Below are 13,604 nucleotides of genomic sequence, written 5' to 3' on the forward strand. Positions count from 1 at the left end.
ACTCGGTCTTCCACTTTCGCGATACGGGTCTCTGCTTCGGTTATCTTATTGTTGACTCTGACCAGGTCAGACTTGAAATCTTGGAACTCTCTCCGGAAGTCCCGTATTTCTTCCAGTATCGTGGTTAAAGCATAATCTTCCTCCGCACTAGCCATAGCATTAGCTTCGTGTCGAGGTGGTGACGCCACTGCAGGAATCCCTTCATTTGCACGTTCCACATCCACGAGACCAACTGCTCCACTGGCGATGCCATACCACAGCTGCTACACACAACCCTGTGCCATTTGGACCCTATGTCCTGTTTGTGGGCTACAGTTCTGCATTCAACACAATAATCCCCGCAAATCTTTTCACCAAGTTGAAGGATCTAGGTCCTCTACCAGAGGCCTGGGAGCTTGAGGGTCCTGCACAGTATCTTAGCTGGTCCTAGGACTTCGCTCTTCTGGACAGAGATCTCCGATGTTGTTCCTGGGGTCTGCTGGAGCCACTCGCCTCGCTTGGGAGTCACTGCACTTGGTGCTCTGATTACCACTGGGACCACTGTTACCTGGTGGTGGCTGTGGCTCAGGTGGTAGAGCAGATCAGCTACAGGTTGGTGGTTTGATTCCTGACTCCCCCAGTCTGCATGCCAAATATCCTTGGGCAAGACCAAGGATAACTAATCCCAAATTGCCCTCCGATGCGTCCATCAGAGTGTGAATGTGTGTGAATGTTGTTTAGTTGCACTTCAGTTTAGAAGTGCTTGTATGAGTGTGATTGGGTGAATGAGGCATGTTGTATACAGCGCTTTGAGTACTCCGGGAGAGTAGAAAAGCACTATATAAGAATCAATCCATTTACTTCACCAAGGGCTCAGAGAAGAGCCCTTGGACTGGACAACCTTGACCCAAAATTAAGGCCATTACTGGTGCCAACTGCAGCCCCATAACCATCAGGAGGCATCTGAGACTGAAGGGCTTCAAAAACAAAAAACGTCTTCAAAGGCCGCGTCTCCTTGAACGCCACAGATCTGACCGTTTGAACTTTGCAGGAGAGCACCAAACATGAGAAATTGAAAGGCAGAAGAAAGTTTTATTCTCTGATGAGAATAAATGTAACCTTGATGGTCCTGATGGTTTCCAACATCACTGGAATGACAAGCAGATCCCACCACAGTGGAGGGGGCACCATAATGGTCTGGGGTGCTTTTTAATTCAGTGGAACAATCTAGCAGGAGGTGCAGGGGCGTCAAACAGCTGCGGGCTATGTCCAGATGTTGCAGAGAGCCTTGCTCATGACTGAGGGCCCTCGTCTGTGTGGTAACCACTGGGTTTTTCAACAGGACAACGCTACAGTACCCAATGCCCACTGGACAAGGGACTTCTTCCAGGAGAATAACATCACTCTTTTGCACCATCCTGCGTGTTCCCCTGATCTAAATCCAACTGAGAGCCTTTGGGGATGGATGGCAAGGGAAGTTTACAAAAATAGACAACAGTTCCAGACAGTAGAAGCCCTTCGCGCAGCCATCTTCAACACTTGAAATGTTCCCATCACCTATTGGAAACTCTTGCATCAAGTATGCCGCAACAAATCTTTGAAGTAATCAACAATAACGGTGGAGCTCCTCATTACTGAGTTCATGTTTGGAACTCTGATTTCTGTGTTGGGGGGGTTTCCGGGATTTTTTGGAGGTGTGGTCTGAAACTTTGGAACAGCCTGCTTCAGTTTAAACGTTGTTTTCAATAAATTGCTCAAAAAAATATTTTGTCTCACTCCCATTTCTTCTTGTTGCATTTGAAGCTCTTCTTAGAAGCTTGTTAAGATCCAACCATGTAAAACGTGATTTTTTTGCCAAGTGGTCTTAAACTTTTAATTGAGACGCTATATATTGTCAACCACCTCCTCTACATGGATGACATCAAGCTGTATGCCAAGACTGTATGAAACATCGATTCACTGATCCACACCACCAGAATATACAACAAGGACACTGGGATGTCATTCAGGCTGGAGAAGCCGCATGATAACAACGAGAGGGAAAGTAGTCGGAACTGAGGGGACCGAACTACCAGAAGGCAGCATTGCAGACATCATGGTCATCAGATCCAAGTACCTGGTGATCCCAAAGGTACAAGGAAACTACAAAGAGGCTGCTAGGACAGCTGCAACCACCAAGTACCTGCAGAGGGTCAGGCTGTGTCCTGAGGAGTCAGCTGAACGGTAAGAACAAGATCCGGGCTATCAACACATACGCCCTGCCCGTGATCAGGTACCCTGCTGGGATAATAAGCTGGCTGAAGGAGGAGATAGAAGCCACTGACATCAAGACAAGAAAGCTCCTGACCATGCATGGAGGGTTTCACCTAGGGGTGGGTGGTATGAACGGTATACGTTAGAAACTATATAAATTTGGCCAACGGTAGAGATTTTGACTATACCACTCTACCGCGATAGCGCATGTTGATGGTGTCATCAAGCAGAGCCTGTTTTGGTCGAAAGCATTGCAGCGGCTGCAAACAATATCATCTGCAAATTATGCCGGGTGACAGTAATAGCAAAGAGACGAAGCACTTTTGGAAGATGGGGAAAGCCAAAAACTGCGCTTCCTCCACTTCGCTACCATTGATACATTAATGCAGTATTCTATCACAGCGGCTCTATTCCCGTGTTGTTGCAGTGCATTAATGACTAACCTCGTACTGTGGATGGATTATCTCAGTTGTTCTCCTGACTGAAGTTTGGTCCGTTTACAGCATCCTGCTATGCGATTGCATTTGTCTCTAACAATCAGGAACCTTCACGTTAACTTTTATCGAGTGGAAAAAAATAGGCGTTCATCCTCCAGCTTCACTGTGCTAATGTTATGCTAACGTAGCTGTGTCGCTAGCAATCACGTAGGACAGGACATCATTATATACAAGCTAGTCCAGCTTCAGTAACCCTACAAACGTCACTGCTGTTTAGTTTTCTGTCTTCATTTATGTTGGAAGTGATAGCAGAGTTGTACGTTTTAATTTTTTCAGAAATCTCTCAGTCAGAACATGCTACATCATGTTTAGGTGGAAGCTAGCGAGCTAACTTCCTGCTAACTTCCAACTCCGTTGAATTGAATAAATTCTGTTTTCATGGATGCCTGGATGTTAAACTTAATTGTTCCACCTGGTAAAGCAGCAACGCTGATCATTTTATTAAAGGTGAAAGAATTTAGACAGTTTTTCAACTCTCAGTGATGCCGCAGTGTTTGTTTGACTTTGGGACCTGAAGTGGACAGAGTTTAGGACCCAGATTACTCTGCGAGGTTCCTGACTACGGCAGCTGTAATGCTCCGACAATCCATCAGGCGGTGCGGCTTCGTAGCTTACCAAAGTCGGACTAAAACATTTTTGGACAGATTTCTACGCGCCATGTAGCACATAAAATCGGTTCGAGGTCAGTAAGCACAACCAGAATTCATACATAAGGCACACTGTCGCTTTTGAGAAAATTAAAGCATTTTAAGTGTGCCTTGTAGTGTGTAAAATACGTTATACAGAAGAAAAGAATATATCGCGATATATATCGTTACCGCACATGCTTCAAATTATACCGTAATATGGATTTTAGGCCATATCGCCCAGCCCTAGTTTCACCCCAAGTCCAGCACTTGGCTGTACGCTAAGTGGAAGGAAGGAGGCCGGGGACTGGTGAGTGTCAGCATGAGACAACGACAATCCACGATGTTCAGGAGACGCCCACTAGGGTGGTGGCAAATGGCTGAGCTAAGATCCTGTGGGACTTCAACATACATACGGGCAAAATGGTGATGGCTAACCAATCAGACATAGTAGTGGTGGACAAGAAGAGGAAGATGGCTGTAGTGATAGATGTAGCGGTTCCAATTGACAGCAACATCAGGAAGAAGGAACATGAGAAGCTCGTGCAGTACCAAGGCTCCAGAGAACAGCTCGAGAAGATGTAGAGGGTGAAGGTAACAGTGGTCCCAGTGGTAAAGGTTTGAATCATATCTATCTATTAGACTCCAGTTTACCCAAGTAAATGGAAAACCTTCACACATTAATTATGGAGTTCCACAGGATCCTACATTGGGGCCAGTTCTATTTACATTATATTATTCTTCCCTTAGGGAGTATTATTAGATATATCATACACTTCCATTACTATGCAAATAATACCTACACGATAGCCATGATGCACAGTTTTGTCTATCTATGAGGACAAACACAAATTAGTTAAATTGCAGGAATAACTAAAAGCAGGGGTGGAAGAACTCAAGGGCTGGTGTCCTGAACGTTTCCGATGTGTCCTTGATCAAACACAGCTGATTTAAACAGCTGAATGACCTCCTCAACATGTGTCTTAAGTTCTCCAGAGGCCTGGTCATGAACTTATCATTTGATTCAGGTGTGCTGACCCAGGGTGAGATCTAAAACCTGCAGTCTAGAGTTCCCCATCCCTGCATTAAAGTATGATCTGTATGACCTCTGATTTCCAGCTTCTAAAATAAAAACTGAGGTTATTGGAGTAATTTTTGACCACGCTATGTCCCTACATAGCAAATATGCAGGGATGCTTTCTTGTATGTACACAATATCTCTAAAATTACAAACATCCTGTCTTAGAGTGCTGCAAAAAACAGTTAATTAAAGTTCATTACTTCTAGATTTGGACAATTATATATAATCATTATCAGCTCGTTCTAACAGCTCCATGTAAAGACTTCACAATACTGCAATAAAGGGACTGACGGGGACAGAGACATATTATATTGCTCTCATATTAGTTTCTCTTTAGTGGTTCCCTGTTAAATCTACAATGAAATGTAAAATCCTATATAAAGTACTCACATACAAGGTCTTGATTAATCAGGTCCTATCATATCTTAAAGACCTCATAGTACCGTATCACCCCCGATAGAGCAGTTTCCTTTCAGATTGCAGGCTTACTTGTAATATTTAGTATTAAGTGGAAAGGAAGGCAGAGACTTCAGCCCCTTTTTATGTGAAACCAGCTCCCAGTTTGGATTGGGGAGACAGACATCCTGTCAACTTTTAAAGTTCAGTTTAAATAGTTTCTTTTGGATAAAAGTTTTGGTAATGGCTGGATCAAGTGACCCTGAACCTTTCCTTCGATGCACTCCAAAAAACATTTACCTCTTTTAACTTTTTATGTGTTTATAAAGCATTTTAATCATTAGTTATTATTATTCTCTGGCTTTTTTGCACAGTGTGTCTTTTGTCATTTCTCCCAACCCCGACCGATCACAGGGAGTGTTTCATTTCTGCTGATGCCAAATACTTGCTCATAGAGGGTCCTCTGATAATTGGGATTTTCTCTCTATTATTCGAGGCTTTTACCTTACTATTTTTGTTATCTGGTGCTGAATGAATTCAGCTGAACGAGCTGGTGGGGCCGAGTTGCCTTTTTATTGTGTGGACACATACTAAAAAACATGTTTTATTTGCAGAATGCCAAATGCCTGAACCCAAGAGAGGCTAGGTACCAGTTGCTATTTAGTTGGTTTACCTTCATAATCACGTACTGTGCAGGTTTCCAAACTATTAACCTGAAGCTCTCGTCTGACAGTTCTCCACAGATTTCAGCTTTCCTGAACCAAGATCCTTCCTCACTCTTTCAGTGCCATAGAATATATCTTAGCCTGGACAGTACTAAATGTGCCAGGAGTAAAACTGGAACTAGTAGGTCAGTTAGTAAGTAAGAGTAATAAAATTTCATTTGTTTAGCACCTTTGATAACAATCACAAAGTGCTTCACAGAAAATAAAACATGAAAACAAAAATTAACCAAAGCCAAGTTTAAAAAGATGAGTTTTTAGCTGTTTTTTAAAAAGAGACCACTGAGTGCACAGATCTCAAGCTCAAAGGGCGAGAGCTCCAGTCTTGGGGCCACAGTTACAAAAGCTCTGTCACCTGTCGGTAGCAGCCTCGTATGATGGACAACCAGCGAGCCCTGATCACATGACCTCAGGGACCTGCTGGGGAGGTATGGATGTAAAAGAGCTCTGAAAAGAACTCCAAGATTCCTGGTAGGAGCACAAACGGACTTTGGTTTTCTCCTCATTATGTAGAAAAAAGTTATCAGTCATCCAACCTCTAATGGAGTCTATGCACCTATGCAAAATCTGTAGTTTGGAAACATCTTGGGGCTCAAAGGAACCCACCCAGTGTCTCAGCCCATCTAGCAAAATATGATGATCAACAGTATCAAAGGCAGAGGTCAGGTCCAACTCAGCAAAACGGAGCATTCTCCTCATCACATCAAGACATCACTGAACACTCTAAGAAGTGCATTTTCAGTAGAGTGGGCTCCGCGGATGAATTTATGCAGAGTGTATCCAGAACAGTTATAAGCTGCGTAGCCACAACCTTTTCTAAAATCTTAGCAATGAATGGGAGTTTTGAAATTGGTCTATAACTGCTAAGCAGAGAAGCGTCAAACTTGGGTTTTTTGTTGCAGCTGTTCCTCTTCCTGTTCTCTATTGCCGTATTGGCACTTACAGAACCTCCGATTTTTTTGTGGCCGGCCTCGATCGGAAGTAACAAAGTCATACTAGCCATCATATACAGATTTCTAAGAGACCTACTGTCATTGAAACAGCAAACTGGTTAATCATGTGTTCCAGCTTTATGGCATTCCTTGTGGCATTTAATGGAGGTCCCCTCTTTGTCTCTCAGGTCTCAAAAATCTTTGCAAGCTAAACTTAGTTTGATCCTTAATCTAATGGAGAAATGGTGAAAACTAGAAACAGCATTATGGTGTTTGATGTTATCAGATCCATGGTCCTGGAGCTCTCATTTGGCCTGGTTAGAATATCTGCATAATACATTTACCTCCTCTGCAACTGGTCACTGCTCTTCTAAAGCCTCTTAAGCCTCTTAAAGCTTCCATTGTTCCCCATTCTACAAGGCAGTGACTGTCCCATCGGTTTAACACTATCTTTGCCAACATGTGCATGGAAGCAGGCTATCGCAGTTCTTCTTCGAACTGCTGAACAAAATTGCCACCCTGCAGACAGGAGGAGAACCCTGTCTGCCCAGTATGTTCCAGAACGTTTGGCTTCCATCAATGGGACATTACGTTGATGCACCTTTTAAAATGGACAGAGCAATAGATTACCTGTATCCATGATAATCACTCAAACTTGCACATTTCTCAAATAAAGCCAGTGTCTTCCAGTCTTCTGCCCACACTCCACTGAACCACTCTCTCTTTTTCTGGATAGCTGCCTAACTGTCTGCTGCTCGTTCAAAGCCGCTGTTCTGGAAACTAACAAGCAAGATGTCAAAATGACATTAAAAATACCTCTTCTGCCATTGTTTACATCCTCCGATGACCTCCCTGCTCGGTACCAGTTGGGAAAATGTATTCCTGTCGTTTGATTATCTTTACGTAAAACGTTTAAACCACCAAGTTGTCTGAGTCTGCTCTCAGGTCCAGTTCATGCTGAAAATATGACAGTATCTGCACTGTGATTTGTAAGATGCACATGAGCTAAGACAACCAAATAGATATTAGACACACTTTAATTGTCCTTTACTTACAGTCACTGACGTAATACTGACTCTAGAGTTGATCCTTTTCTTGTAGAGTCATACGTGGCAGACTTTGATGGCAGAAGCTCATTGCTGTATCGGTTCAACCAGAAGTCCATGTCGACGGTCAAGGACGTGATCTCTCTGCGCTTCAAAAGCCATCAGGCCGAGGGCGTATTGCTGCATGGAGAGGGGCAGAGAGGAGATTACATCACCCTAGAACTTCACAGAGGAAGACTGGACCTCTACCTCAACTTAGGTGAGCTCTGTTTTTCCAGTGTTCCTGTGGTCATTGACGTGTCATTGCTAGAGATGAAGAGCGTGAGTGTGTTTGAGGGGATATGGGGCCTTTAGAGGAGATATATTTTGGAGGATGTCTTTACGATTAAGTTATCAATGGCTCAACCTGAATGTATAATAAGCTCACTGAATGTGAAGAGTAGTGCTGTTCCTCACAAACGATACTGAAAGGTACAGACCAGCTTGGCTTTGTTGAGAGAAGTTTGAGAAGCAGTGCCTACTTCCACCTGTACATACACAAATACAGCGTCATTACTGGAGATGTGTCTGCTCACTGTCTTCTTGGTCTTCTGTTTGTAAAGATGATAGCAGAGCGAGGTTCAGCAGCCATCGTGTTCCTGTCACTGTGGGCAGTCTGCTGGATGACCAGCACTGGCACTCGGTTCATATAGAGCGCTTCAACAAGCAGGTTAACCTCACAGTGGACTCCTACACACAGCGCTTCCAAACCAAAGGGGAAGGACACTCACTGGAGGTGGACTACGAGGTGAGTCCATGTGCTGACTGGATTACAGACAGTGGAGGTTAGACAGCAGTTAATGGATTTAGCTGCTGAGGATGAGACAACCCTGTCATTATTAAAGCACTGATGAACTGTGCTCATGGTGCTAAACAGACTCTCGCCTGAGTATGTCCTGAAAGAGGCTTTATTTGAAATAATCATTTGAAAAACAGAGAGAAACAGAAATAGCAGACGGGTCATTTTTGATTCCTCAAAAGAACAGCTGCCTGCCAAGAACGCTGGCAGCCTCTGCAGACCTTTACACAGCATTTAACATTGTGTGACTCTGCATTGTATGCTGTGCAAACAGGGACATTTTGCTTTAACCCCCAAAGACCTTGGATACATTTTAGCAAAAAAAAAACAAAACATACCTAGATTCAGTCGGTAAACGCTTCACAACTCTGCAGCCGAACTATACAACCTTGGCCTCTCTGGACACGAGACAAATGGCCCCAGAAACTGTCCTTCAGTCTTATTAAGATTAAAGTGTGAGCAACAGCCTTATGACCGAGAAAATATCGATGCTATTAGTGTGTTTAAGAAAAGGTTTAGCTCTACCAGATTTGATGCTTCACAAATCACAATTTAATCACAGCAGTACTAGGGGGTCTTATTATTGTAGCATACGGAGAGCTGTGCAGACTCTGCTTGGTTTGTGTATTAATAAGAGATACATCCGTGTCCCAGTACTGGGACTGGCGGACTTAAGTGATTCTAACTTTATTTATTGTAAACCCATTCAAGCCATTCATGAACAGAATGTTCATCCTCAGTACATCTGGAACAAAACCAAAAACCATACATGCAGTGGAGTCTAAACAAAACAGAAAACAGTCCAGGGCCTTGGCCAGGAGGACAAAACTAGCAGGAGGCTGACACAGAGGAATTCTGGAGGATGACTGGGAAGCCAGCAGCAGAGATCAACTCTTGATGGAAAAGACGTGGCCTATCTGGAGACTTGGCCAGAGATTACCGATGACTGAAGAGGTCGGACTCCTCTGGTGGCTTGGCCGGGAGCCGGAGGCGACATGGGAGGAGACGGGACTCTTCTGGAGACATGGACAGAGGCTGCCACTGCGACGGAGACCCTCTGGTGACAAGGGCGGAGGTGGCTTGGATGGAGTCTGGCATCCAAGTCCATGCCAGGCTGATATGTCCAGGTGACTGGACAGGACAACAGCCACAGTGAAGATAATGGAGCCACTTAGACAGGTTGATCAGCGTCTGAGGCAAGCAACCGAGCTGGAGTCCCACCTTTTGTCCAGGGCAGAATGTCGGCAACGGCATGCATGGAGGAGACTCTCTGGAAGCCAGCGGTGACAGTGATGGGACACCGCAGCAGCTGCACAGGTGGCCGACCGCCACAGCGAGGAGTTACTGGCTCAGGCTTTGGCTCAGACAGAGCAGGACTGAACACAGCAGGCTGAGCGGGGCCCTGTGGCTCGGACAGTACTGGCTTGGGACGCTCAGGGTCAGACATAGACAGATCAGGGTTGGCATGAAGAGATAAATGCTATAGAGGAATATGCAGTGAGGCAAATTCACACGAACCCAAACATGTTCATGTGCAACTCTGGGAAATGTAGTTGATCGAGTATAGGAGGCTAAACCAGCGGCTTTTGTCTGCTTCTGTTGCTTTGAGGAACAAAGTTCATATACAGTGGGGCAAAAAAGTATTTAGTCAGCCACCGATTGTGCAAGTTCCCCCACCTAAAATGATGACAGAGGTCAGTAATTTGCACCAGAGGTACACTTCAACTGTGAGAGACAGAATGTGAAAAAAAAATCCATGAATCCACATGGTAGGATTTGTAAAGAAGTTATCCGTAAATCAGGGTGGAAAATAAGTATTTGGTCACCTCAAACAAGGAAAATCTCTGGCTCTCACAGACCTGTAACATCTTCTGTAAGAAGCTTTTCTGTCCCCCACTCGTTACCTGTATGAATGGCACCTGTTTGAACTCATCATCTGTATAAAAGACACCTGTCCACAGCCTCAAACAGTCAGACTCCAAACTCCGCCATGGCCAAGACCAAAGAGCTTTCGAAGGACACCAGGAAAAGTATTGTAGACCTGCACCAGACTGGGAAGAGTGAATCTACAATAGGCAAGCAGCTTGGTGTGAAAAAAATCAACTGTGGGAGCAATCATCAGAAAATGGAAGACATACAAGACCACTGATAATCTCCCTCGATCTGGGGCTCCACGCAAGATCTCATCCCGTGGGGTCAAAATGATCATGAGAACGGTGAGCAAAGATCCCAGAACCACACGGGGGGACCTGGTGAATGACCTGCAGAGAGCTGGGACCAAAGTAACAAAGGTCACCATCAGTAACACACTACAACGGCAGGGAATCAAATCCCGCAGTGCCAGACGTGTTCCGCTGCTGAAGCCAGTGCATGTCCAGGCCCGTCTGAAGTTTGCCAGAGAGCACATGGATGATACAGCAGAGGATTGGGAGAATGTCATGTGGTCAGATGAAACCAAAGTAGAACTTTTTGGTATAAACTCAACTCGTCGTGTTTGGAGGAAGAAGAATACTGAGTTGCATCCCAAGAACACCATACCTACTGTGAAGCATGGGGGTGGAAACATCATGCTATGGGGCTGTTTTTCTACCAAGGGGACAGGACGACTGATCCGTGTTAAGGACAGAATGAATGGGGCCATGTATCGTGAGATTTTGAGCCAAAACCTCCTTCCATCAGTGAGAACTTTGAAGATGAAACGAGGCTGGGTCTTCCAACATGACAATGATCCAAAACACACCGCCCGGGCAACAAAGGAGTGGCTCCGTAAGAAGCATTTGAAAGTCCTGGAGTGGCCTAGCCAGTCTCCAGACCTCAACCCCATAGAAAATCTGTGGCGGGAGTTGAAAGTCCGTGTTGCTCGGCGACAGCCCCAAAACATCACTGCTCTCGAGAAGATCTGCATGGAGGAATGGGCCAAAATACCAGCTACTGTGTGTGCAAACCTGGTAAAGACCTATAGTAAACGTTTGACCTCTGTTATTGCCAACAAAGGTTATGTTACAAAGTATTGAGTTGTATTTTTGTTATTGGCCAAATACTTATTTTCCACCCTGGTTTACCAATAAATTCTTTACAAATCCTACCATGTGGATTCATGGATTTTTTTTTCACATTCTGTCTCTCACAGTTGAAGTGTACCTCTGGTGCAAATTACTGACCTCTGTCATCATTTTAAGTGGGGGAACTTGCACAATCGGTGGCTGACTAAATACTTTTTTGCCCCACTGTATGAGCTACATTTGTTACTGTTATTATCAGCTGTATGAGCCAGTTAGTAATTAATATTGATATCAATATTAACACTGTAGCTGTCCTGTTTATAGTTAAATTCAGTATTTAATTTAAAAATTGTTTGCAACCAACATATGGTTGATTAGTGAAGTCGTTAGCATTGATAAGAAGCTGTGAAAAAAATAGATCTAAAAACTGTTTTTCTTTTAAATGAAGATTAAAATACAGCATGTGTAATAACTATGGGGACATTACGTAAACATGTTATTGACAAGAATGTCAGGCTAGAACAGGCTTTCATCTGCTGCTGCTCTGTTAGAGAAAGCTTTTAAGTCTGGCTTCATTCACAAGAGTGAGGTCATTAGTGAGGTCATTAGTGAGGTCATTAGAGGTCAGACCCTGATGCCAGCTCATAGTGCTTGGATATGGAGTTCCTCATTATTTCCTGGGGCATGGATTGGGACGTTCTTCCATTAAAAATAAATAAATGAAAAAATGTAACATGTGCTTTGCTCCTGTTACATTAACAAAGGAAAAAGTCTTCCCTCAACTGCTGCGGCAATAAGACCACAGGGGAGTCATATACAGCATGTAACAGGTGTGATGTAGCTTTGGAGGCTGTGAGTGCTGCTCATAGGGGGTCATGTGATTGTTGGGTTTCTCTCTGTATCTATGAAGCGCCTTGAGGCGACTTTTGTTGTGATTTGGCGCTATATAAATAAAATTGAATTGAATTGAATTGAGTGTTACTCCGTCAGCATCTGCCATAGATTTAATAAATAAATGAACGCTGATATCTCCTCTTTTCACAAACGCATTCATTACCCAACCTGTGCACACACACACACACAAGCCCGTTCAGCTATCTTAGTGAGGACCTTCATTGACATAATGGTTTCCCTAGTTCAGGGGTCACAACCTTTTACACCCAAAGAGCCATTTGGACCCAGTTTCCACGCAAAAGAAAACTCTGGGAGCCGCAAATACTTTTTGACATCTAAAATGAAGATAACACTGTATATATTGTTTTTACCTTTATGCTTTGTGTGAACAACTAAGGTGTGTTGCTTATGAAATCCATGAAGTGCTACAGAGAAAATTACATTTTATTTATGTAATTAACACATTTAGATCTCTTAAAGAAATATAACAAAAGCAAAGCTGAACTAAAATGAAACAAACAAAACAAAAACTGTTGTGAGTCATCCTCATATCGCCTTTGGGCTTTTGGAGCCTTGACTTGACTTTTAAAAAATAATTGGAAAAAAGCTCGATGCTGCTGAAAGAGGAAAAATAGATATTTGCAAAATTCTGCCTAAATATGTATTTTACCTGGTTAATGTGTGTGGCGGGGCGTGGTCTGCAGCGCCGCTGCAGGGGAGGCGGACGCACCTGAAAAGTGGTCAATAAAGAGAAGCTGAAAAGCGTGTTCATGCAAACATCGTCGGGTCTGCCGTGATATGTTTACAACGGGACTTCTGCTCCTGAACCTCTGCGCACAGCGTCTGCAGGTCGGGGCTGTACGAAGTGACTTTCATCTTTACAGGACTGTAAGCTGTCGTCTGTGAGGCGTGAGCGTGTTTGTTTTAACATAGTTCACGGTGGAGCTGCTGACATAATGTGGATCTGAACATCCATAACTGGCCTACCTGGGGTTGAAAGTCTCGATAAATGCACGCCGTTTCGGCGGGTACACCGGCTTCCGCCAGTGTGACGCTTATTTTGAGCGATGAAAAAATTATAGAATATAATTTAATTTTTATATTTCAATATCACAATAATCTTCCAATGTAGAACTACAAGGTAAAAAAGAACTAACATAAATAAAATACACTTCAGCTAAATACTTCTAATTTATTTTCCCAAACCACACGGAGCCGCAGTATAAGGACTAAAGAGCCGCAGGTTGCCGACCCCTGGTCTAGCCCCTCACCCTAACCATTAAAAATGAAGGCCTGACCCTGACCATAACCTAACTGTAACCCTGACACTAAAACCAC

At 43.9% G+C, this 13,604-nt stretch overlaps 1 protein-coding gene across 1 annotated transcript in view; it reads left to right on the forward strand.

Annotated features, from left to right (window-relative positions):
- Nucleotides 1-13,604, forward strand: part of LOC146615559 (contactin-associated protein-like 5) — a 135,047-nt gene that overhangs the window by 68,455 nt on the left and 52,988 nt on the right. The window contains exons 5-6 of the mRNA XM_085375275.1: nucleotides 7,588-7,791; nucleotides 8,135-8,319. Coding sequence (XP_085231401.1) covers nucleotides 7,588-7,791; nucleotides 8,135-8,319 — 389 coding nt within the window. The remainder of the gene's footprint in view (nucleotides 1-7,587; nucleotides 7,792-8,134; nucleotides 8,320-13,604) is intronic.

Source organism: Diplotaxodon limnothrissa, linkage group LG16, assembly GCF_057381915.1.
Source record: "Diplotaxodon limnothrissa isolate DT_005_m linkage group LG16, D_limnothrissa_male_GT1.1, whole genome shotgun sequence".
NCBI lineage: Eukaryota > Metazoa > Chordata > Actinopteri > Cichliformes > Cichlidae > Diplotaxodon > Diplotaxodon limnothrissa.